Source organism: Aotus nancymaae, unplaced genomic scaffold (assembly GCF_030222135.1).
Source record: "Aotus nancymaae isolate 86718 unplaced genomic scaffold, 86718_ANA_hifiasm-v0.15.2.pri h1tg000059l, whole genome shotgun sequence".
Lineage (NCBI taxonomy): Eukaryota > Metazoa > Chordata > Mammalia > Primates > Aotidae > Aotus > Aotus nancymaae.
Window position 1 is genome coordinate 61,652,079 of NW_026988473.1, and position 27,273 is coordinate 61,679,351.

Here is a 27,273-nt window from a genome sequence, read left to right on the forward strand (position 1 = left end):
AGACTCTATCTCTTCAATTAGCTAAATGTGAAGCTGAGGCAAGAGGACTGCTTGAGCCCACTATGTCAAGGTGGCAGTGAGCCACAATTGCACCATCACACTCCAACCTGCGTAACAGAGCAAAACCTTCTCTCTCTCAAAAAAAAAAAAAAAACAACCAAGAGTTAATTCCAGTCCTTCTGAAATTCCTCCAAAACACAGAAGAGGACAGAACACGTTCCACGCTTCCCAATTCATTTTATGAGGCCAGGATTACTTTGTATGGTATAAGAAGAAACACATTATTTGGGGCAGGGCACAATGGCTGACACCTGTAATCCCAGCACTTTGAGAGACCACAGTGGCTGGATCACCTGAGGTCAGGAGTTTGAGACCAGCCTGACCAACATGGTAAAACCCTTCTGTACTAAAAATACAAAATTAGCTGGGTGTGGTGGCACATGCCTGTAGTCCCAGCCACTTGGGAGGCTGAGACAGGAGAATTATTTGAACCCACGAGGTGGAGGCTGCAATGAGCTGTGATCTTGCCACTGTACTCCAGCCTGGGCAAAACAAAGCAAGACTCTGTCTCAAAAAAAATAAAAGAAAAGAAGAAATACATATTTAGTCTCTGCTCCATACTTCCTGACACAAAGCTAAAATCCTTGTAACTTCCTGAGTGTAAGGTGCTAGCAGCATCTTTTGTTCTAATATGTGCTCTCTGGACCTGGTTCCTGACACAGAGCTCCTAAACTCCTTGCAATTTCCCACGCAATGGGATTACAGGAGTGTCTACACAGAGCTCTTAAATCCCCTGGAATTTCCCAGGTGATAGAAGCATCTTTTGTTCTAATGAGGCAACTCTTGGTGGGCTCCTGGAATCTTCAGAACGAGAACTGGTCACTAGAAAGACCAAGCCATGATTATATGCCTAGTCCCTGAAACTTTTAGCCCCATCCACATCCACATCTTCCAGGGAGCAAAGAGAATATGGAGATTGAGTTAACAATTAATCGTGCCTACATGATGAAACCTTCATTAAAAAAAAAAAAAAAAAATCCCTAAACTGGCTGGGCATGGTAGCTCATGCTTGTAATCCCAGCACTTTGGGAGGCTGAGACAGGAGGATCGCTTGAGCCCAGGAATGCAAAAACAGCCTGGGAAACATACAGAGACCCCATCTCTACCAAAAAAAAAAAAAAACAAAAAAAACCCTAAACTAAGGTTTAGAGAGCTTCTGAGTTGGTGAATACATTCATGTGCTAGGGGACAGAAGCACCTGCACATGGGACTCTTCTAGACCTTGCTTGCCCTGTGTACCTCTTCATCTGGCTGTTTGTTTGTATCCTTTATAATAAACCTGCAAACATAAGTAAAGTGTTTCCCTGAGTTTTGTGAGCCAATACAGCAGGTTATTGAACCTAAGAAGGAAGTTGTGAGAACCCCCAATTTGTAGTCAAGTCAGGCAGAAGTGTAGGGACCCTTGGCACCTAATACTTGCAACTGATGTCTAAAGTGGGAAGGTAATCTTGTGGGTCTGAGTCTTTAATTTGTGAGACCGTGGTAACTCTAGGTAGTAAATGTCAAAATCAAATTAAATTGTAATACATCCAGTTGGTGTGAGCAGAGAACTGGAAAGCTGCTTGGTGTGGAAAAACCACAAATTTGGTGTCAGAGTATTCTGTGGATAGAAGAAACAATTTTTCATTTACCCTAATACCAAAACCATTTAATTAATTAATCAGTTAATTAATTAATTTTTTTGACACAGAGTTTCACTCTTATTGCCCAGGCTGGAGTGTAATGATCTCGGCTCACCACCATCTCTGCCTTCTGGTTTCAAGCAATTCTCCTGCCTCAGCCTCCCAAGTAGCTGGGATTACAGGCACGCACCACCATGCCTGGCTAATTTTGTATTTTGAGTAGAGGCAGGGTTTCACCATGTTGGCTTATTGGACAGGCTGGTCTGGAACTCCTGACCTCAGGTGATCCGCCTGCCTTTGCCTCCCAAAGTGTTTGGATTACAGGAGTGAGCCACCATGCCCGGGCAACAAAACCATTTAAAAGATATCACAAGAAAAAAACTTTCAACAATATACTAGCAAACTATGATATATAGTGCCCCTCTAGTGCCTCTCACCCCAGGCTGGGTGACAGAGTGAGACCCTAGCTCTAAAAAAATGAACAAACAAAAACTAGCAAACTGATTTCAGCAACATATGAAAGACATTATATACCATGAACAAATGGGATGGGACAGGGAGGGGCTAGCCATGACAGAAGGACCTATTGTGAGATTAGATGGTAGGGGCAGTGGGGGCTTGAAGCAGCCCAAACTCCAGGGAGAAGATAGGAGGCTAGAGAGTGAGTGAGTTTGTTTGTTTGTAAACAGGGACCCTCTTTGTTCCCCAGGCTGAAGTGCAGTGGCACAATCATGGCTCACTGCAGCCCCAACCTCCCAAGCTCAAGCAATCCTCCTGCCTCAGCACCCCCAAGTAGCTGGGAGTATAGTCACATGCCACCACACCCAGATAATTTTTGTATTTTTTGTAGAGACTGGGTTCACCATGTTGCCCAGGCTAGTCCTGAACTCCTGAGCTCAAGTGATCCACCCACCTCAGCCTCCCAAAGTGCTGGGATTACAGGCATGAGCCACCACGCCCAGTTGAGAGTGAGTTCTATCACAAGATAAAAATACTAATTAAAAACTGTTACATTGGCTGGGCATGGTGGCTCATGCCTGTAATCCCAACACTTCGGGAGGCCAAGGCAGGTGGATCACTTGAGGTCGGGAGTTCCAGATCAGCCTGGCTAACATGGTGAAACCCTGCCTCTAGTAAAAATACAAAAATTGGCCTGGCATGGTGGTGCACATCTGTAATCCCAGCTACACAGAAGGCTGAGGTAGGAGAATTGCTTAAACCTGAGGGCAGAGATTTTAGTGAGCCAAGATCACACCACTACACACCAGCCTCGCCAACAGAGTGAGACTTCATTTAAAAAAAAAAAGCAGTTATGCATGGCCAAGTGTGGTGGCTCACACCTAAAATCCTATCACTTTGGGAGGCCAAGGCAGGAGGATCATTTGAGGCCAGAAATTCAAGATCAGCCTGAGCAACATAGTGAGACCCCATCTCTAGAAAAATTTAACTAAATTAGCTGGGCATGGTAACATGTGCCTGTAGTCCCTGCTACTTGGCAGGAGGATCGCTTGAGCCTAGGAGCTCAGGGCTGCAGTGAGCCATTTTGCAGAATTGCACTCCAGCCTGGGCAACAGAGCAAGACCCTGTTTGAAAGCAAACAAAAACTGTCATATTGAGTGAGCAGTTTCCTGATTGGTGAACACAGTGATGCCCTGATTCTATCGGGAGAGGGCACTGAAGCCCTGGATGCAGGACCCTCCCAGATCTTGCCTTATGTGTCTCTTCATCTGGCTGGTCTTAAGTTGTATCCTTTATAATAAAGCCATAACAGTAAATAAAGCAATTTCTTGAGTTCTATGAGTCATTCCAGTGAATTACAGAACCTGAGGTGGGTTATGGGAGCTCCTCAAATTTGTAGCCAGTTGGGTAGAAGTGCAGGTGGTGTGAGGACCCCACTTGTGGCTGGCATGTGAAATGGGGACAGTCTTGTTGGTGACATTCTATCTTGTAAAATGATGAAACCATCCTTCGTTAATTAAATGGCATGACACTAGACTTTACTTACAGCTCAAATAATATTACAGGTCTACATTAGCACATGGTGTCTAACAGCACATTTAATAGTTGGAGACCCGGGTGCAGTGGCTCATGCCTGTAATCCCAGCACTGTGAGAGGCCAAAGTAGGCAGATCACTTGAGCCCAAAAGTTCCAGCCTGGCCAACACAGTGAGACCCCACCTCTGGAAAAAAAAATATTATCTGAGCATGATGGCACGTGCTTGTGGTCCCAGATACTCAGGAGGCTGAGGTGGAAGGATAGCTTGAACTCAGGTCAAGGCTGCAGTGAGCTGTGACTAGACCACTATACTGCAGTCTGGGCAAGAGAGAAGACCTTGTCTCAAAAAAGGCTGGAGAAAACAGTTGCTCCTCAGATGGAATTGAAGTCAAATTATATTTCCAGTAGACAATTTTTCAAGATCAATCAAGAACCCCCAAAAACACACATATCACTTATGTGTACTTCTCATCTATAATGAATTAAATCCACACCATGTATTAAACATATGTGTTTATTTATATAGAGTGGTATTTCAATTTATTTGAAGCTTCCATTTGTTTCTTTGTGGAGACAAAGGAACAGAAAGGATGTCCGACAAGTATCAAATCTCTGTACCTAGCAGAAAAAAGCAATCTCTAAAATTACAATAACTTTTTTTGCAAATAAAAATGACAGACTATCTGGGCAGGACACAGGCTCATGCCTGTAGTCCCCATGCTTTGGGAGGCTGAGTTGGGTGGATCATCTGAGTTCAGGAGTTCGAGACTAGCCTGGCCAACATGGTGAAACCCCGTGTCTACTAAAAATACAAAACTTAGCCAGGTGTGGTGACATACACCTGTAATCCCAGCTACATGGAAAGCTGAGGCAGGAGAATCTATTGAACCCGGGAGACAGAGGTTGCAGTAAGCCAAGATCACACCACCGCACTCTACCCTGGGAGACAGAGCACGACTCCATCTCAAAAAAAAGAAAAAAAAAAAGACAGATTATCTCATTAAAGAAAACTTTACCTATAAGAGAAAACAACTGAGCACAAATGCTAAGATAGTTAAAGTTATTTTTAATTACCTTAAGTACACACAAGGCATTCTAAAAAACTCTTCTTAAAGCATAAATGTTAAATGCATACTTAATGTTTATATAGCATATTCATATGTACATAACTTAAATAATTCACAAAAACAAAAAGAATTGTGAAATATATTACTATAATCGTTTATTCAAATAAGCTTTTAGAAAGCTATGAAATTAACATAGTGCTTCAAATAGTACTTACATGTTAGTTATTAGAATTCTGATTGTTTAAAACTGGAAAGTCACATATTTTCCCTATAAACAAACCCTGGGTCTTTTCAGCTGTTTCCCTCCTCAGTAAATAGAATTATTAACTACTCACTTTCCAAGCGAAAAATATTACTATTACTACACAAAACACTTTGCATCAATCCATTAACTAAATCCTTATCAATAATACCTGCAACTTCTCTTTCTCAGATCTAGCCTTTTCTCTCACTCCCTGTGGCCACTTCCCCAACTCATATCTCACAATATGACTGTAATATTATAACAACTTCTGGGTGGTTTCCCTATCCCCAAACTGCCCACTCCCTTTCCAACACCCCAAAAGGACTGTTTCAGAAATGAGACTTTCAGATCAGCCCTGGTGAAGATCACATAAATCAGTTCAGAGAAATTGGGGTGGGGCTCTACAAAAAAATGGTAAATAGCAGAAACGGCATAACTTTTCCCCCATGGTATCTTGGGAAAGATAAATGAAAAACTGGATTTTTAATTATACTCAGAGGATTCGAATAAAAAATAATAAGCTTAGAAAAGGTTAAGAAATGAGTTGAACAATTACCCAAAGAATCTCCATCTCAGGCACTATTATAAAACCCAGCCTCAACTACAAAGTGACACCCATCTCTTTAAAAAAAAATTTTTTTTAATTAACCAGGTATGGGGAAACAAGTAGTGCTAGCTGCTGAGGCAGGAGGATCACTTGAGCCCAGGAGTTTTACATTGCAGTGAACTATGACTATACCACTGCACTGCAGCCTGGGCAATAGAGCAAGACCCTCTCTCTAAATAAAGAAAGAAAAGGGGGGTAGCGGGGAGGACCCAAGATGGGGAGGACCCAGAATGAAACACCTGAATCATTAAAAAAAAAAAAGTTAAATGAGTGAAAAAACAAGGGAGGGGGTTGAAATTGAGTAATGTATGTCTTTGCAAGCAATACCCAAAAGAAAAAGGAGTTATACCTGAAAAATGTCTAGTAAACAAGGGACAAAAAGAAAATCTAAAAATATTTTGAAATATGTGACACATTCATTCAACTAACGTTTGAGCATCTACTATATGCTAAATACTAGGCTAGAAATAGAGTGAATAAGAGAAAATGAATTTTTTATGAAACTTATTATTGTCAGTCACTGGCATGTTGCCTTTATTTAATGTGCTACATTTTTACTTTAAAGAAGGGAAAAATACATGCAAAGCATTTGTAACTCAAAATCTAATTTTCTCACATGGTCTTAAGTTCCTCAACCACAAATCTTATCAGAAACCTAATGTATATAGTTAGGTTACAATTTCCCATACATGCCACATTATCTGAAATTTTTGTGCCTTTTCCCATGCTGTTCCCTGTCTGGAATGCTTTTCCAACTTCTATTCAAACATTCAAATTTCCATAATGCCTATAGTGATGTTACGATTTCCCCTGGCCAAAATTAGGTACTTGCTCATTTATATTCCCAAAGCACCTTGAAATTACTCTAAACAGCAGTTATACTTTGTATTATAACTGCTTGCATAACTATATTCATGCAAACAAGGTCATACAAACATGATACAAATATATGCTGTCTACAAGAAACAAAATTCAGAATCAAAGACACAAGGAGGTTAAAAGGAAGGAAAGGAACACACCATGCAAAGTAAACAAAAGACAGCTGAAGTGACTATGCTAATACCAGACAAAATAGACTTTAATCTGGGCAAAAATACAGACTTTAAGACAAAATTCGAAGTATTAGGACAAATAGGTAAGAACAGACATTACTGATTACACATTAAAATCACTGATGCCAGGGCCTCAATCCCCAGAGATTCTGATTTCACTGGAGCATTGTTAAGGCCCAGGCATCGGTATTCTTTAGAGGGATTCAAGTGATTCTAATGCACAGCCAGACACAGTTAATGACACATGATTTTCATAAGGGCTAAAAACACTGAACTGCAAGGAAAAATAAGACAACTACTTTAATTAGGGTAAATGGAAGTCCTAGCAGTAGGGGAACACACCCTGGAGGCATCTGATGACACAATTCACAAAACTTTTATAGGTACAGAAGATGGAGTCTTATTTCAAAAATATTCAAAAAGAAAACCACTTTGTTGAGCTAATCCCATTAAAAAAACTTTTTTTAAATAAAAAAATTAGGCTGGGTGTGGTGGCTCACACCTATAATCCCAGCACTTTGGGAGACCAAGGTGGGCGGGTCACTTGAGCTCAGGACTTCAAGACCAGCCAAGACAACATGGTGAAACCTCATCTCTACTAAAAATACAAAAATTAGCTGGGCGTGGTGGTGGATGCCTGCAGGCAGCCTTAGCTATTCCTGAGGCTGAGGCAGGAGAATCGCTTGAACCTGAGGTAGAGGATGCCGTAGGCTGAGATCATACCACTGCACTCCAGCCTGGGTGACAGAACAAGACTCTGTCTCAAAAATAAATAATAAATAAATAAGAAGAAAATTATTTCAAAGTGTGAGAAGACTAGAATTTTCCCAAGCAATAATGAAAAGCTGGTTAGGATTCATGTCCAAATATCAAGGCATTCAACTGTTCCTATGACTGATAGTTCTTTGGTTTCAACATATTTTAGTATCTCATTCAAATATTATAGCATTTTAAAAATAATGTTCATATTAATAAAATTAAAACTTTTAAAGTAAAAAGAGGTGAGTGGGGAAATATGCTATATTATCTGACTCAGAAGCCTACGTGTTCAGACCACAACCATAGTACTGTGGATCACACTACAATCATTGTAAGATCATGCCTGTGGGGACAAAACACTGGTTAAGAGTTGGGCTCTGAAGCCAGACTTACCTAGTTTTAAAGGCCCACAGCATTACAAATATTTTTTTATCAAAATTTTCTCCAACTCTTTAACAGTGTGTGACTTCATGCAAGTTACTTTACCTCTCTAAATAGTTTCCTTATCTATGAAATGAAAATAATGACACTATAAATAGAGTGACTGTAAGAATTAAATAAGATAATCTTGGTAGAAGACTACAACGGAGTCTGGCTCAACAGTAAGCTCTGATAATTTTAACAGTACTACTACAGGCATTTAACCTATAAAATTATGGTAAAGCATGCATACTACAAAGCCCCTTATTTTTGCATTTTTATAACTTATTTTTCTATGAAAGATGATAATGGAGAAGATAGTTCTAAGGGAACTAAAGGGAAGGTCCAAAATAAGGGAAAATAGTACACTAAAGGAATGAGATATAGTTATCATGGTGAGTAAAACTAGGTAATAATAGAAGATAGACTATAAAATGAAAAGGCCATGAGGCAAAAAGATAGCAAGGAGAAACCAGTTGACCACAGTTAAAACCATAGGACAAAAAGCCTCTAAAATGAGGAATATTATGGAATGTCTGAATCAGATGCCAGACCAAGTTGGTACTGCTATTTATTGCTTATTTATGGTTCTGATAAACTGGAGGTTGGCAAGACTTTAATGGGAATATAAAGTAAGCTACAGTATACTCTGATTAGTCAAAGTTTTCCAATATTACAATCTTGCTATATTCCCAAACTCCAAATACCAAAAGCAAGTTAGAATGGATTATTTAGAGTAACTCATTCTATCTCATTTTCTTTTCCTAAAACACTTTTAACATCTTAACATTGAAGAAGTGGCAATTTTGTTTATTTGCAGAGCCAGTTGTGAGGATGCTAAAGACAAAAGGAAATATCAAAACAGTAAATATCAAATTCCCTGAGATAGCCAGCATAACACATGACTAAGCTAAGCTTCATAACTAATACTGCACTTCCACTGCAAAATACACTGATGACCAAGGCATTGAATCCCCCTTACTAGTAAGCTATTATCTAGAACATTCTTTCCCAGTCCTGTGTCCTCTAACCTAAATCTTTTAGGTTCTCTCTTTTTTTTTTTTTGTAGAGACGGGGTTTCACCATGTTGACCAGGATGGTCTCGATCTCTTGACCTGGTGATCCACCCGCCTCCACCTCCCAAAGTGCTGGGATAATAGGCGTGAGCCACCGCGCCCGGCTTAGGTTCTACCTTTAATAACTACATCCTTTCCCATCTGAGTACACAGCATTACCATTCATCTTATCCTCACCTAATCAGTCCCCTTGGATAAGACAGGCTTGTATAGCAGTAATGTTACAACAACTCTTAGCCTTACTACCAACTACTATGTCACATGGCTCCCATCCTGGCATTGCCTTATGACAATTAGACAGAGGTAGCTGTGGCTATTCTTCAATGAAAGAAATTTAGTTCAATGTAATATCATCACCTTCTTAGCAAAAAAGCTTTTAGACTCACCTAACCCAAAAAAGAGAAGTAATTAAGACTGAAACAGTTAGTTGTAAAATTAGAGCAATATTGAGGAGACTACTGCACCAGTAATATTTTTCATTCACAGGGCATTCTAGGCATTTGGTTTGTATTATACTGGTTCTTTTTTTGCAAAGAGGGGGGTGGAGTCTCATTCTGTCACCCAGACTGGAGTGTAATGGCACCATCTTGGCTCAATGTAACCTCTGCCTCCCGGGTTCAAACAATTCTCGTGCAGCAGCCTCCCAAGTAGCTAGGATTACAGGTGTGCACCACCACATCCAACTAATTCATATTTTTAGTAGAGACCAGATTTCATCATGTTGGCCAGGCTGGAAATTTGTATTACACTGGTTCTAAATGTATCCTCAAACACAGAGATCATCATTTGATACAGACTTCCATCTTCATACACTGGAATAGGGATCAGCAAATTTTTTTCTGTAAAGGGCCAGACAGATAATAACTTCTTCAGGTTTGGGTTTTTTTTTTTTTTTTTTTTTTTCCTGAGACAGGGTCTCACTGTCTGTGTCACCCAAGCTGGAGTGCAGTGGCATGACCAGCCTCAACCTCTAGGGCTCAAGCAATCCTCCCAAAGTGCTTGGATTGCAGGTGTGAGCCACCGTACCCAGCCCAATACTTCAGGTTTTGAAGCTGTATGTTCTCTGTGACAATCGCTCAACTCTGTCACAGTTGTGTGAAAGCAGCTATAGACAACAGTATGTAAAGAAATGAACATGGCCATACTAAGCTATCAAAGACTAGGCTTTAACTTCAAAGTTTTAGAGGAGAACATGGTCCTATAATAAGTTAAGGAAAACTATTAATTTCACAAACATTTACTACATATTTGGTATTACCTACCAATTGCTAGGGATACAATGATAAATAAGAATCCCTGTCCTCAAAGAGTTTACCATCTTGTAGGCTAGACTGTAAGTGCAAAAAGTGTCATGAGTACCATGACATAAAATATACAAAGGGTACATGCAGGGTAAGGAGATGGAAGTGGTTAATTTAACTTGAAATACAGAAAGCAAGAAATTTTTCACAGAGCACTTGATACTTAAAGAGCAGATTAATGACAGGTACAGTGAGCAGGCAAGGGAAGGAAGATGGGGATGGGATATTTGACTCAGTGGAAGGATGAGGAGAAAGCATAAATGTGAAACAACCTTTCACATCTTCAGAGATGTGAAAGAAGTTCAGCGTGATTAAAACTAGCAATGAGAACAGAAAAGCGAGGTTGAATATAAAAGGGGATAAAGAAACAGACTCAATATGACTTACTATCAAAGTAGAAAGTGTTCAGAGGCTAAGGTCGAGGATGCCTCCTTGGTTTCCAATCTGAATGAGCTGGGTAGATGACAATAACATTCATTGTAAGAAGTAATTCAAGATTAAGAGTAAATAAATAGGCTGGGCTTGGTGGCTCACACCTGTAATCCCAGCACTTTGCAAGGCCAAGTCAGGTGGATCGCTTGAGCCCAGGAGTTTGAGACCAGCCTCGGCAACATAATGAAACACTGTATCTACTAAAAATACAAAAAAAAAATTAGCTGGGTGTGGTGGCACATGCCTGTGGTCCCAGCAACTTGAGAGGTTGAGATGGGAGGATCACCTGAGTCTGGCAGGTAGAGGGTGCAGTGAGCAGAGAACACACCACAGCACTCCAGCCTGGGTGACAGAGTGAGACCCTGTCTTAAAAAAAAAAAAAAAAAGAGAGTAAATAAATAAAAGCAGCAATTTAATTTTTCTTTTATAAAGCCTCTTTAGAAATCTAGTTTTAAATAACTTTTTGGTGATTATCAAAGAAACGCACAATTAACATAGAAAATGAAATGTAAAAAAATGTAAGAAAAAACAAAGGGAAAAAACCTATATAATCCTACTATCCAGAAAATAATTAAGATAAACATTTACAAATACTGGGGAAAAAGACTTAGAGTCTAAAATAAATAGACTCAGTCTTCACTATGAATGCTTTCTGGAGGAACTCTTGCTTACATGAGCCATATATAGGTTATATACTTAATGTTGCTCTTCAAGCAATCCTTGTTCAATTATAGGAGGCTGAAGCCTGTTCTGTCTGCTGGTAGGGCACCTGTCAAGTTCTCCCCTCATGCTCTTCTTTCTTAAAATCAATTTGGGCTGGATGCAGTGGCTTATGCCTGTAATCCCAGCACTTTGGGAGGCCAAGGTGGACAGATCACTTGAGGTTAGCAGTTTGAGACCAGCCTGGGCAACAGGGCAAAACTCTATCTCTACTAAACAAAAAAATTAGCCGGGGGTGGTGGCAGGCACCTGTAATTCCAGCTACTAAGGAGGCTGAGGCAGGAGAATCAATTAATCGCTTAAACCCGGGAGGCAGAGGTTGCAGTGAGCACTGCACTCCAGCCTGGATGACAGAGCAAGACTCCATCTCAAAAAGAAAAAAAAAAAAAGAATAAATCAGATGTAGTTTCTGCTTAGTGTGCCCTCACAGCCCATGTTCTTACATTGAAAAGATCACTTTGAGTTTGAACAAATATTCTAAGCATAACTTTTAGTTCTTGCTCATCTGTCCAGCCTCTAAACTGGTAAGATAATTAAACACTGCAAATTCCCCACCATCTCATCCCTGCTTCTTCAGAAATTTTTACCTTTTATTATCAGAAAGGCACAAATTATGAAATAATTTGCTATCAGAATATCTTACACAACTTACCCTGAGAGAAATCAAGTTTATTTGGTAAGCATTTTTAAATGAGTATTAAAACTTCATTCTTGGCCAGGCGCAGTAGCTCACGCCTGTAATCCCAGCACTTTGGGAGGCCAAAGTGGGTGGATCACCTGAGGTCAGGAGTTCAAGACCAGCCTAACCAACATGGATAAACACTGTCTCTACTAAAAATACAAAATTAGCCAGGTGTGGTGGCACATGCCTGTAATCCCAGCTACATGGGAGGCTGAGGCAGAAAAATCACTAGAACCCAGGAGGTGGAGGTTGCAGTGAGCCGAGATTGCACCATTACACTCCAGCCTGGGCAATAAGAGCAAAACTCTGTCTAAAAAAAAAACAAAAAACAAAAAACAAAAACTTAATTCTGAGCAAAACATGAAAGCAAAAAGTAGTCTAATAATGATGATGAAATGGGATTGTTTGCCATTTATAATTTGTAAAGGGAAACACACACACACACACACACACACACACACACACACACAGATAACAGAGAACTGATACAATTTAACAGATCCTAAACTCACAATAAAAATAAGAAGTGGCTGGGCACAGCGACTCATGCCTGTATTCCCAGCACTTTGGGAGACCAAGGTGGGTGGATCACCTGAGGCCAGGAGTTCAAGACCAGCCTGGCCAACATGGCAAAACCCTGTCTTTATTAAAAACACAAACATAAGCCAGGCATGGTGGTACATGCCTGTAATCCCTGTTATTTGGGAGGGTGAGAAAGGAGAATCACTTGAACCCAGGAGGCAGAGGTTGCAGTGAGCCAAGATCACATCACTGCACTCCAGTCTGGGCGACAGAGTGAGACTGTCTCAAAAAAAAAAAAAAAAAAAAAAAAAACAGAGAAAGAAAAAAGAAGCAAGAAGTTTTGGCCACAAATGGTGGCTCATGCCTGTAATTCCAATACTTTGGGATGCTGAGGTGGGAGTATCACCTGAGGTTAGGAGTTCAAGACCAGCCTGGACAATATAGTAAGACCTCATTCTCCACCAAAAAAAAACTTTAAAAATGAGCTAGTCATGGTGGCATGTGCCTGTAGTTCCAACTACTCAGGAAGCTGGGGCAGGAGGATTTCTTGAGCCCGGGAACTCAAGGCCCTAACTCTGAAAAAAGAAAGAAAGAAAAAAAAAAACCAAAACCAAATTTTTACAAAATATGCATTAACCTCAGAAATCCACTGATAGCCGGGCGCGGTGGCTCAAGCCTGTAATCCCAGCACTTTGGGAGGCCGAGGCGGGTGGATCACAAGGTCAAGAGATCGAGACCATCCTGGTCAACATGGTGAAACCCCGTCTCTACTAATACAAAAAATTAGCTGGGCATGGTGGCGCGTGCCTGTAATCCCAGCTACTCAGGAGGCTGAGGCAGGAGAATTGCCTGAACCCAGGAGGCGGAGGTTGCGGTGAGCCGAGATCGCGCCATTGCACTCCAGCCTGGGTAACAAGAGTGAAACTCCATCTCAAAAAAAAAAAAAAAAAAAAAAAGAAATCCACTGATAATATTCAAGCAATATCAGTTGAATACTGTTTAAGTGAGTTTCCTCTATTAATGTGGTTCAATTGTTTAGTGACTTGGAAACCCCCAAAATACGTTTCTTTTTAAATTTCAGTGCCTCCCTTCTTCCTAACACACTGGTACATACCTCATATTGAGCACACTGGAGCTAGCAAGCACTGTAGTTTATGGCATACAAGTGAAAGATAGCTTAAAATGGAAGAAGCAACCCCTTCAAATGGCTAAAGGTGGTACAACTTCAGACACTATGATCAGCAAATGGAAGTAGAGGGGAAGTGGAAGAGTAAGGAGAGAATGTCTGCTGTTCTCTCTAGTTTAGGCATCAATTTGCCTGGAGGCACTGCTTGTGCCCAACTGCACAAGAGTGAGCAAAGATGTTTAAAAGTTAGCTAATATAAACCTAACTTACAGATATGACCATATAAAGCTAAACAAATTATAAATCAAAGCCTGAGAGAATATATGTAATCACAAAGTGTATATTATACTTGCTCATATCATTAAATGTTTTTAAAAGAATGTAGAAAATACCCTAATACCTTTTGTGGGATCTACTCTACAATAACAACAGAAAATAAACAAACAAAAACCAAGCATAATATATTACGACCATACACATCAGGTAGAGTAAAATTTTATTAAATCCAGCAACATACATAACGTCTTCCTTGAATACATGATTCAGTTTAACATGTACTTTAGGACTAAATTATTCTTACTTTTTCATATTGCATGTGGTCATACATCTCACCATAAAACTCTCAGATAATTTTAGTCTACAACTGTAGGCTAGAATTTTATCAAGTGGAGAAGACTATTGCTCTACTTGATAAAATCTCAGAAAAAAAATAAGTCTTTGAACAATGTCATTAGTTTCAAGCTCAGTCTAGCTACTTCTTACTAGATTAGAAAATTCTTTTAAAAGGCTCATGTTTAATTTTTTTTTTTTTTAGAAATAACCCCACAACGTTTACTGTAGCTACATCTATACATACCAGATGTTCAATATACATATTAAACGAATGAACTCACTAATAAATGCTGACTTTATCTTCTTACTGGTGAGGTCTGTTTGAGAATTTAACAAAACATCTAAATTTAAGGCAAACTTTTTAATCATTAAAAGACTGGCTTATGTTAGCCAGACAAGTTCCCCTGTCTCCATTACCTCCTAGTACCTAGGGCAATGCCAACAACCTCCTTAACTTTATGACATCTCAAAAATAGTAGAGATAAAATATATTTCTTTCTTTCCCTCTAATAAGTGCCCCAAAGAATATTTACTTTTTCAAAGGCAGAAGCACCACAACTAAAAAATTTCAACCTAACTAGGCTCTGGTTCCAGCAATACTACTATTAATATATGTATGCCCTATCAGTATCTACCACTATAGATTCAAGCAATCTCTAATACATGCACCTGGTAAAATTTTTTTGTTTAAATCAACACATGGTGGCCCCAGTTATAGTAGTTACCTTTCCACTTTATCAAATGCATCTAAAAATGTATTGTCACACATAGATCAGTTACAGTAACAGTAAGAGAGAACATAGTAAGTTATAGTTACAATTCCAGTTAAAAAGACATATGCTTTTATCCTTGATATTTTGACTTCAAGAGTTAAAATTCAAATCATTGAAATTAAATGCAGAAATGAAATGAAAAAATTATTGTTCAACTTAATATCATACAAGTAATTTAGCCAACCCTATGAGAATCCTAACACATTATCTGTATTTACCTTAATAAATTTATCAGATATGTAACATCTCAACCAACATCCAGACTGTTTTTAAAGAATAAAATAACCATAATTACTTATGAAACATGTATTACTGTTGGGCACTGCACAACTTTTCAAACCTTGGAATCAGAGTGGATACTGCTATCCTCTTTCTAGCTGCATACTAATTTTTGTGCATTTTACCACAGCAACCACTAAAAAACCAGCTTCACAAAGACATGTCATCTATAGAAACGTAGCACAATCTTGAAACCATGAACTATGTAAGCAGTAGTTCACCTGGCAACCAAAAAATTTCAACTATCACTGTATCCTTTTTGGAAATTTAAACTGTCAGATGGAGTTGGCAACAATGCTCTGGTGTGCCTTGCTGCAGTTTGGAAACCATGATCCTGTGGCAAGGTACACAACTTTGTGGCTTTGGACTCAGACTTGGGTTGGAAATCAGATTCTACCATTAACTGTATAATCTTGGGCACCTTAATCAATCTATTGAGCCTGAGTTTGTATGCCTGCCAAATAGGAATAATACTATGAACAACTTTAGAGAACACTTGTAAGGTACTAAATCCATGTCTTTTAACTCTTGTCCACCACAACTCTTTCCCAAAAAGACTCAGTTCGAATCTTGTTGGCTGAACCATTATCGTTTTATCAGCTATTTGAAACAGGCTGAAAGTTTGTAATAGTTGATAAAACCATAGTGGTTCAGCCAACAAGCCAACTTTGATGATATCATGGTTCATCATCAAAGTTCTGAAAAATCTTTCCCCTCCACAGCATTTCATCTGCAGAGACTTTTCATTTGCCAAGTGTTCTGAACTGTGTAACATTAATTAATAATTATTCTAAGATCACCTTATGACAGGATCTATTATTATCAGTCCCCTTAGCAACTCTATACCAACGGTAATGCAGTGGCTGAAATAAATGATCCTTCTTAGCTCAGATTACCTGCCATTTTTACTTAGTGGCCCACTATTCAATTCATCTGACTCTAATACTGTATTCCTCTGATATTAATATAAACTAAATCCAGTGATGAAAATAACTAAAAGAAATGGAGAGGCAAGCAATCTCATATACCACCCAAAATACCATGTCATCCTGGAAAACCTATGCATTTCAACTTGAAGAAATTCCCAAAACAATTTGCTAGCCATCCTTTCCCCAAATGCCCACAGTTCGTTCTCTGAGAGATACATACTATCATTTCCCAAGGCATCCTAAAAGCAACTTACTAAGGCATCCTACTTCACAATGACTACTTTCTCAAAACTAAAAAAAGGGGCCAGGTGTGGTGGCTCATGCCTATAATCCCAGCACTTTGGGAGGCCAAAGTGGGTGGATCACCTGAGAGGTCAAGAGTTCGAGACCAGCCTGGCCAACACGGTGGAACCCCGACTTTACTAAAAATACAAAAATGAGCCAGGTGTGGTGGTGCATGCCTGTAATGCTAGCTACTCAGGAGGCTAGGGCAGGAGAATTGCTTGAACCTGGGAGGCAGAGGTTGCAGTGAGCTGAGATCATGCCACTGCACTCCAGCCTGGGCAACAGATTGAGACTCCATCTCAAAATAAATAAAAATTTTAAAAAGGAATGAAAATACAATTTGATAATAAAATTACTACACTGAGAGTTTAATTTTTAAAGAAATTCTGAGGGAAGTCTTTATATAATGTAATTAGTCACCCTCCTATTTTGTACTATTTTTTAAATTAACCTTTGGTAAGCCACTTTGTTAAGGGTAGAAGGGATGTGGACTGGTAAGAAGAGATTAACAGATCTGTATTATAATTGCTGTATTAATTTGAGTCTTCAGTAGCCATAACATCATACAGATTTTTTATAGGTAATACTCTGAAGAACTTCATATTTGGCACTTCTTAGCAATGCAAATAAATTCAGTTAACAGAAACTTATTCATTTACATAGAGAATAGAAGAGCGACCCTGCTTTCTTGGAAAGGAAACAGCTATCTGTCTTGTACAATACCCAGTCCACTTTGGCCAGCTAATATGGACAAAAAAAGAGACCTATTTGGAAAATGTTTCTTCTCCAGCCAAGGGCTGTTTCCAGATAAAGGCAATGCTCAGAGTATAACAAAAAAGCCTTCTCTGAGGAAAGAAGTGTGCCAGAAAAGGAGAGGCAGGGATTGGGAATAAATGGGGGTAAGTATAAGCTCTCAGTATGAAGGCTGGAGGCAGCAGGCGCAGCGCTGAGATGCTCCAGCAAAAGAGCCAGCAGCAGCAGCAGGAAGTTTCAATGGGGCCGGGCAGAGCATGCGCCCTGCACCCGCGCGGTGGCCTTATGTGGAAGGAGCACCACTTGCGAACACCAATAATAGACCAGCGGCACCAGAGAGAAACATGAGCAACAAGCACCTTCTTCAACTGTTTCCCCCTCCGTCAAAGCCCCTCCTCCAGCCTACATACTAACCACCCCACCCTACCCTGCAAACGAGAGGGAGACGACTTCTTCCCCTAAGCCCGGCTGCCAGGATAAAGGGGGAAGGGATTGGAAAAGTGGGGAGATGCTCGTCTATTATTTTGGAGGAGGTGGGGAGAGGAAGGAGAAAAACTATGGAGGAGGAATTAACCCTCTCCTCTCCCAAGTGGAGCTGAACCGACTTCGCCCCCCTACCGAGAATGGCGAAGAATCCCCTCCCGTGGGGGAGGAGCAGACCTCCCCACTCGAAGGAAGGAGTTTTGGGGGTTAAACCAGCCCTCGAAGGGAAGGGAAAAGGGACAAATCTCTCGGGGGAGTTCCCAACAGAGGGAGGGAGAGTTGAGTGTCCGCTGGCCCCCGCCCACCCAGGTGAAGGGAGATAAGGAGGTGTCCCGAGCTGCCGAGCCCAACCTCCCCTGAGACGGTAGGGAAGATTGGTGGGAGGAGGGGAGGGAGTAAGGGTGGGGAAGAAGAGAAAAGCGCAAAGCTGGCCGGAACCTGCGCTCCCCTTCCCCCGCCGCCAAGGGAGAGATGGGGTGGGGGGCCGGCCTCCGCCGCGGAGAAGCAGCCCCCGGGGCTGCCGACCGGCACAATAATCCCTCACCGCACCCAGCCCACACCTAGCCCGCAACGCCCCCACCTCCGCTCCCTGCCGGGCCGAGTGGCCCTAGGGGGCCTCCGCCCCGCCTCCCCACTGCCCGAGACCCCGGGGGCCGGGCGAAGAAGACCAGCCCGGCGGAGTTGCGTCCTAGAGGGAGGACACAGTCGCGGAGGCCCGAGCCGCGAAGACCTGGGGCGTCTGTGAAGAGCAGAGAGCAGGAGCGCGCCAGGGCCGCTTCCCGCCGGGCGTTCGGGCCCCTCGCTTACCTTCTCCGTTGCCGACGTCCGGCGGCGGCGCCTGCAGCACCCGCTCCAGCTCAGGGAACGGCAACTCAGGCAGGTCTAGCAGCGGCCCGTAGCGCTCCAAGAAGGAGCAGACTACGGCGAAGTTGGGGCACGAACCCGGGCAGCCCGGAGGAGCCATCGCCGCCGCCACTGCCGCCGCCGTCGCCATTTTGAACTGGAGGATGGAGGAGGAGGCGATGGGGGGGCGGGGGGAGTTGGGGTGCCGAGGGATGGCAGGGCAGCCTTACGGACGACAGGAGGCGCTCTCAAGTGGGCTCCCTTGCGGACATCAGCGTTTCAGGGACGGCGCCGCGATCCCACAATACATCGGCGGCCCGGAGCAGTCGAGAACCGAGTCAGACGGGAGACAGAGAGGCACTCTACGCCTTTCACTTTCCGCCCCTTTCTCCCCTCCCCTTAGGGCTTGCCACTGCCTCGTGTGACAGGGGAATGAAAACAAGGGAAGCGGGGCGGGGAGGCGGGCTGGAAGCGGGAGGGGCGGGACTTCTCGAGAATAATGGCCAATGGACGCAGAGGGGGCGGGGCTTCAGGCGCCAAACCGCCGCAAGGCGTATTCTGGGAAGTAGTGGGGTGCGGAGCCTGGGCTGGAGGCCGGAGTGCTGGGGAAGCACCGAGCTGTTTGAGAACGCAACTTTGAGGAAGGCAGGGCAGTGGGTGAGTTTTCAGGGGAATCCTAAAACTGGGCCACGAAATGGTGGAGAGGTTGAGAAGAATTAAACCGAAGAAAGGAATAGGGCGGGGGAAAGCACAGTTGTGGGAGAAGGTTGGTAAGGGGAAAGGTGGAGAGGTGCCCTTATTTAGGAGCTGGGCTGGGACCTTTGTAAGAAAAACGTGTCTGCGGAAGTTTGCCAAGTGGGTATTGCTCTCTGCTGGGGTACAGGAAATGCAGCTTTGCTGGAAAAGCAGAGTCTGAGGGAACGGAACTCTGGGGGAATCGTTGGAGTGAGGAGTTGGGGCCCTGCTGGGAGAAGAGGGTCTGAGGCGACTAGGCTCTGCCAGGGGACCAGGGTGTGAGGGGAAAGGGCTCTATTCAGGGACCAGAGTCGGAGTGTGGGCTGGGACTCCACTAAGAGGCCGAACATGACAGGAGACAGTGGAACAGCAAAAAGTTCGTTAGAAGACTGGGTTCCACTTCGGGGCGGGGCAGGGGGAGGGCAGTGAACATTCCCACAGAGAACCTCGGAGAGAAACTACCAATAATGTAAAATAGAATGTGCAGCGTGAGAAGCAGTACACATTGTGGTTAGAAGCCCGAGCTTTGGATTCAGCCAGGCTTTAGTCTTAGCAGGACCACTTCATGACATTGTGAAAGTTGCTTCATTTCTTTGAACCCCTTAAAGTGGGGTGATACTAGTACCTACATCATAGGGTATTACTAGATAAATCACAGTAAAGTTATTAGCACAGTGCATTACCACATAGCAAGTACTTTAAAAATATTAGTTATCGAAAAAGGAGTTCCTATAATTTATACTAAATTCTGCTATATTTATTTAGTCTACAATTAATTATGAGAATTTTCTGAGTGCATTTAAAACTTACATAGTACCTAATTCCTAAAAAAAATTTGGCCTGGCGCGGTGGCTCATGCCTGTAATCCCAGAACTTTGGGAGGCCGAGGTGGGCGGATCACCTGAGCTCAGGAGTTCAAGATTAGCCTGGCAACATGGTGAAACCTGTCTCTAGTAAAAATCAAAAATTAGCCAGCCATACTCCGGAGGCTGAGGCAGGAGAATCACTTGAACCTGGGAGGCGAAGGTTGCTGTGAGCCAAGGTGACACCACTGCACTCCAGCCTGGGCCACAGAGCAAGACTCCATCTTAAAAAAAAAAAAAAAAAAAAAAAAATTTGAAGCAAGGTACAACACAAACCATGTAAAAAAGAGAAATCTATAATTAAAGAACAATAAGAAATAGATGGGCAAATAATTACGTGAGGCAGGGAAAATGGTTACACAGTTAAACACTGAATTTTGTTCTGCGTTTACAGGTTTTAAAAAGGGGAAAAACCATAAGGGTGTATATCATTCCCATTATCTAAAGAAAGAATACTCAATTTAGCAAGAGAAAAATTCTATACTGTAAGAGGAATTTATTACCTTGAATAGTGGTTCATAGCCTTGAGTAGTATACAAACCCTTTTTAAAGGAAAAAAAATTCCTTTGAAACTTGGCAAATACTTTTGAAAATTCCACTGTAAGAAATTAAAATCTAAAGAACAATGTAACTGTACTTAATGCCACTGAAGTATACATTTAAAAATGGTTAAAATGGCATGTTTTATGTTACATATATTTTACCACAATAAAAAAGCTTTTAAGAAACCAAAATCCTACTTCAGGAAAATATGGTTATGAATTATCACTGCCAAAGAAGTTTTAATTTAATGAGTGGAAAAATATTGTTTTTAAGCAATTACTGAAATGACACGCAAAACTAAACCAAAACATTTTTATAGGACTACCAAACTGTCAAGTATATATCTCTTAACCCTGGGGACCTGAAGACCCCAGTTTAAAAATAATTAATCCCAGCACTCTGGGAGGTCAAGCGGGAGGATCCCTTGAGCCAAGGAGTTCAAGACCAGCCTTGGCAAGGTAATGAGGCCTCATCTGTAGTCCCAGTCTCAAGAAAAAAATAATAATCCAGCTGGGCATGGTGGCTCACTCCTGTACTCCCAGCACTTTGGGAGGCCGAAGTGGGTAGATCATAAGGTCAGGAGTTCGAGACCAGCCTGGCCAATATGGTGAAACCCCATCTCTACTAAAAATACAAAAATTAGCCAGGCGTGGTGGCAGGCACCTGTAGTCCCAGCTCCTCAGGAGGCTGAGGCAGTAGAAATGCTTGAACTCAGGGGGCAGAGGTTGCGGTGAGCCGAGATCGTGCCACTGCACTCCAGCCTGGCAACAGACCGAGACTCCGTCTCAAAAAATAATAATAATAATCTGACCCAGAATACAGTTTTAACAGCAGTTTTGTGGAAAGGTACAAAGACTTTCATATACTGGTTACTTAATTGACCTTAAATAAAACCCAGGTACAAGATACTTTAAAATCGTTATCTTTGTGAAGAAATTTATATGGAAAGAACCTTCAAACCTACAATGAAGATTTAATTATTATGTGAACCTTGCCTGTATTTTCTATTTTTGCTTGAAGCTTTTGGATACTTCACTTCCCACATTCCAGTGAGGTTGTGAAATAACATTCTAAAAAAGAAATGAAACTATTACTATAGCTTTCTTTTCTCTCTGTTCACACTGTTAGAGACTGATAAATAAGGTTAGTTTCTGCCTTTTCTCACCTAGATTGGCATGGAAACAGAATCCTTTGGCATCAGAAAGTTATATCCACCCAAAGATAAGCATTTTACTACAAAGCAAGGTTTAGGTCATGCCTTCCTTTATTCAAGTCTCTGCTTGAAAATAAACGACACACACCCAAAATGCTGTCATCACTTCTTGCCTTCCTGAGCTAAGAGAAATCACAATTTATGTAATTATATAAGTGAGTTGTATATATCAGACTGGAATTAAAAGTGCAAAAAAGAGTAGCTATTTTTAAAACCTGTATTTGATTTATTGCTACTGCCACGAAGAGGCCTTTGAACAAGCATTAAGTTACACTTGGTTCAGCTTTGTTTATGAATAAGAAATTTCTTAAGATATTTCAAATATCACATCCTATTAGGGGAAAATATTTTGCTCAATTAGAATTAATGACTAGTTTATTAAAAAGGTCAAAAACAACCCAAATATTAATCAACAGAAAAATGTAAGTTGTGATATACTACTCAGAGTGATACATAGTGTTGATACACACTACAGCCTGGGTGAGTTTTTTTTTTTTTTTTTTTTGAGATGGAGTCTTGCTCCATTGCCCAGGCTAGAGTGCAGTGGTGTGATCTCAGCTCACTGCAACCTCCGCCTCCCAGGTTCAAGTGATTCTCCTGCCTCAGCCTCCTGAGTAGCTGGGACTACAGACACGCACCACCACACTTGGCTAATTTTTTGTATTTTTAGTAGAGACAGAGTTTCACCATGTTTTTCAGGCTGTTCTCAAACTCCCAACCTCATGATCTGCCTGCCTTGGCCTCCCAAAGTGCTGGGATTATAGGTGTGAGCCGCTGCACACAGCCTGGGTGAATCTTAAAAACATGTTGAGTGAAAGAAGGCAGACACAAAAGAGTTAGGTACTGTACAATTCAATATGAAGGTCAAAACTAATCTGTGGGAATAGAAATCAAAGTAGTTGTTTCCTTTGAGCTTGGAAGACGATTGACTAGAAAGGGGCACAAGGGGAGTTCATAGTTTCTATATATTGATTGGCAAGTTTATTTCTCAAAATTCATTGAACTGTAAACACTGCATTCCACTAAATGCAATGCAGTTATTCTTCAATTTTTTTTTTTTTTTTTTTTTTTTTGAGACGGAGTTTCGCTCGTTACCCAGACTGGAGTGCAATGGCGCTATCTCGGCTCACCGCAACCTCCGCCTCCTGGGTCCAGGCAATTCTCCTGCCTCAGCCTCCTGAGTAGCTGGGATTACAGGCACGCGCCACCATGCCCAGCTACTTTTTTTGTATTTTTAGTAGAGACGGGGTTTCACCATGTTGACCGGGATGGTCTCGATCTCTTGACCTCGTGATCCACCCACCTCGGCCTCCCAAAGTGTATTCTTCAATTTTAAAAGTTAATGGTTTATTCCTGTATAATCTCAATTAGCATTGGTATCAATTTGTCTTTTATCAAAATTTATACATATGTTATCTTTGCATTTGTTACACAGTTTTTTGTTTTGCTTTTTTTTTTTTTTAGGAGATATTATAAGCTTAGTAAATGTATATTGAGGCAAACTGAATTCCATTTGAGAGCCATTTTGGGGGATTCCTAATCAAGGATGAGCAAATTAGGTTTATTTAAAACTCACTTTTAAAAATCTAAAACATCTGAAGGTATATGGACATATGACACATGTAGTGAAAAAGCTATTAGGTAATTGTCAACAGAAATAGAAATCTCTACTCTTGAAGATAGTTTAATAAGAAAATGTATGAAAATAAAAGGAAGCCCTAATATAAACAAGATGTAAACCAACCATTTGCTGGTTATTTGTCTTGATAACTGAATTCTGTGTTACAACAGAATTCTATTTATTGATGAAGGCACCTTTAGATGTGTCTTACCCATCTTTGTGTGTGTGTCTGCGCATGCACGTGTGTGTGTGTGCGCGCATGCGCGAGCACAATATTTATGTCAAATGTTTGTTAAAACAGTATTGTTATTTCTCAGGACAAGAGCAAAGATCACCCCCTGCAGAAGCTTAGGAACTATGTATAGAACTTTACAGAACACAGGCAATACTTTAGCTTAAGCCTGTCTGCTGACCAAAGAATAGAATTCTGCATGGACTCAAGAAACAAAAGGAAACTAGGCAGGGAAAGGGAAAAGGAAAGTGCTCCTCTGAATCAAACTTCAGCTGCCATCAGGGCACATCTTGTGGTGGTCACAGATTGTAGGCTGTTTGGGGAAGGTTCAGGTTCAGCATAGGATTCCATTTGTCTACTTGGCTACACCCCTGGCTGAGGTGCCATGAGGTCAGTGTCACTTAGGTTCCTGGCCAGCCAAACCCCCACAGCAAAGAGTCCCAAATTGAGAATCAAGTTCCTCCAAGTCATTCCTATCAGTGGCAAAGCAGTAGATGCCCCAAAGACAGTCTCCCATGTTGTCTGGTACTACGGGAGTTTCAATAGCCGCAGTGCTCACCGGGACCCCGCTGGAACCCATAGTAAGAAGCCACTACCTTCTTTTTGAGACTTGTGCATGAGACTGCTCTCTGACAAGCCTGACTGAGATTGGTTTCCTTGATGGAGTAAAGATTTTTACTGAAAAGAAAAATGATAAGGAGTCCAGGTGCAGTGGCTTATGCTTGTAATCCCAGCATTCTGAGAGGCCAAGGTGGGAGTTCAAGACCAGCCTAGTCAACATGGTGAAACTCCATCTCTAGTAAAAATGCAAAAATTAGGTGGGCGTGGTGGTGCATACCTATAGTCCCAGCTACTCACTTGAATCACTTTAACCCAGGAGGCAGAGGTGGCAGTGAGCCAAGATCACGCCATTGCACTCCAGCCTGGGTAACAGACCAAGACATCATCTCAAAAAAAATGGGGGACAGCCTATATTATAATGTTTTATATCTTATAGCTATGTGTCTATGTTTAAAATTTTTATTATTAAATAATTCATAACAGAGATAATCTTAGGCAGTCTGACATCCTGTACAGCAAGGCCTGATACTCATTTGTATGGACCAGAAGGGCTGTACTGATTGTTAAACTGATAAGATATTGTATTTACATGCCAGTTGCAGCATAGTCACTACCCTGAGCCTCTTAAGTCCACCCCTGCTACACTGGCTACCCAGTCTGTCTCCAACAACACCCAGCAACTGAACTTTTGGAACAGACACACCAGACCCTATTCTAGCACTCCACTTCCATTTTGATGCAGTTGATGCTCATGCTGTTTCTTATTAGTGAATGTCTTGAACATACCCCCAGTCTACGGCAATATTTTTCAAACAGTAGGTTGTGACTCATTAGCAATTTTTAATTAATTTATTAGTTCAAGACCAGAATTATATTAAAAACAAAAAAGAATAAAAATAGAACAGAAAATATCACAGTACATCACAAAAGAGGAGTCACCACTAGCAATAGTAATTTAAAAGATTACGAGGAAATACAAGTAACTATGTGCCTGCAAATTAGATAATCTCAATGAAACGAACACATTTCTAGAATAACACAAACTATGGATACTCACTCAAGAACAACTAGAAAATTTTAATGAACCCATAATAAGTAAAAATAATGAATTGGGGGCCGGGCACAGTGGCTCATGCCTGTAACCCCAGCACTTTGGGAGACCAAGGCAGGCAGATCACCTGAGGTCAGAAGTTCGAGATCAATCTGGCCAACATAGTGAAACCCTGTCTCTACTAAAAATACAAAAATTAGCTGGGTGTGGTGGCACGCACCTGTAGTCTCAGCTACCCAGGAGGCTGAGGCAGGAGAATCGCTTGAACCCGGGAGGCAGAGGTTGCAGTGAACCAAGATGGGGCCACTGCACTCCAGCCTGGGCAACAGAGCGAAACTCCGTCCCGAAAAAAAAAAAAAAATCGGCCGGGCGCGGTGGCTCAAGCCTGTAATCCCAGCACTTGGGAGGCCAAGGCGGGCAGATCACGAGGTCAAGAGATTGAGACCATCCTGGCCAACATGGTGAAAGTGAAACTCCATCTCTACTAAAAATACAAAAAAATTAGCTGGGCATGGTGGCGTGCGGCTGTAGTCCCAGCTACTTGAGAGGCTGATGCAGGAGAACTCATTGAATCCGGGAGGTGGAGGTTGCAGTGAGCCGAGATCGCGCCACTGTACTGTAGCCTGGCGCCTGGCGACAAAGCGAGACTCTGTCTCAAAAAAACAAAATCGAATTAGGAATTTGAAATTTGCTCCGGCCCCACCCCCCTCAAAAAAGAAAAAAAAGCTCAGATGGCTTCATGGTCAGTTCTACCAAAAGTTGAAAGAAGAATTAATAGCAATCCTTCACAAATTTATACCAAAAACTAGAAGGGAGGGAACACTTCCCAACTCATTCTGTGAGGATAGATTTTCCCTAGTAGCAAGATAGAAAAGCCCAATACCTCATGTGAATCTAGCAAACACAGCAATCCTCAATGAAATACTAGCAAACCAGTTCCAGCAACATATAAAAAGGATTATATACCATAAACAAGTGAGATTCATCCCAAGTATGCAATATTGGCTTAAAATCTAAAAATCAATCTGTTCTGTTTATATATTGTAATATATTAGCAGAATAAAAGGCAAAAACAACACAGTCATCTCAATAGATGCATAAAACCCATTTGATAAAATTCAATATTTTTTCATGTTAAAAATATTTAATAAACTAGGAAGAGAAGGAAACTTTTTCAGCCTGATTAAGAACATTATGAAAAACCCCTGTCTAATATATGGGATGCCGAAAACCAATTCCTTCCTCCTAAGATCAGGAACAAGACAAGGATGTCTGCTATATCCACTTCAATTTATTTATTTATTTATTTACTTATTTTCTAGGAAAGCAGTTAGAATATCCACTTCAATTTAATATTACACTGGAGATTCTAGCCAGTGCAATGTGTCAAAAATAAGTAAATAAAAGCATCCAGATTGGCATGGAAGAAGTAAAACAAGCTCTGTCCTAAATTACTCATTTTATAAATAGGAAATCCTAAAGAATCCACAAAAAAAAGCTATTAGAACAAATAGACGGGTTAAGCAAGTTTGCAGGATACAAGATAAATACTCAAACATTATTCTATACATTAGCAATGAACAATCCAAAAATGAAATCAGACCAGACATGGTGTCTCATGCCTATAATCCCAGCACTTTTGGAGGCAAGGTGGGTGGATCACTTGAGGCCAGGAGCTCAAGACCAGTCTGGCCAACATGGTGAAACTCCATCTCTACTAAAAATACAAAAAATTAGCTGGGGCATGGTGATATGTGCCTGTAATCCCAGCTACTAGGGAGGCTGAGGCAGGAGAATCACCTGAACTTGGG

General features: G+C 41.4%; 2 protein-coding genes and 1 pseudogene across 4 annotated transcripts in view; 1 reads left to right on the plus strand and 2 right to left on the minus strand.

The window, feature by feature from the left end:
* Nucleotides 1-18,809, minus strand: part of RSF1 (remodeling and spacing factor 1) — a 166,094-nt gene extending 147,285 nt beyond the window's left edge. Inside the window, exon 1 of the mRNA XM_012469593.2 lies at nt 18,608-18,809. Coding sequence (XP_012325016.2) covers nt 18,608-18,794 — 187 coding nt within the window. The 5' untranslated portion in view covers nt 18,795-18,809. The remainder of the gene's footprint in view (nt 1-18,607) is intronic.
* Nucleotides 18,810-19,181: 372 nt separating this feature from the next.
* The window catches only part of AAMDC (adipogenesis associated Mth938 domain containing), a 49,889-nt gene continuing 41,797 nt past the window's right edge, over nt 19,182-27,273 (plus strand). Inside the window, exon 1 of one of the 3 annotated variants that reach the window (XM_012469591.2) lies at nt 19,182-19,300. The gene's annotated coding sequence lies outside the window, so the exon portion shown is untranslated. The remainder of the gene's footprint in view (nt 19,301-27,273) is intronic. The other 2 variants (XM_012469592.2, XM_064365328.1) reach the window with 2 other exon arrangements.
* Nucleotides 22,538-25,669, minus strand: LOC110568462 (mitochondrial import receptor subunit TOM6 homolog; annotated as a pseudogene).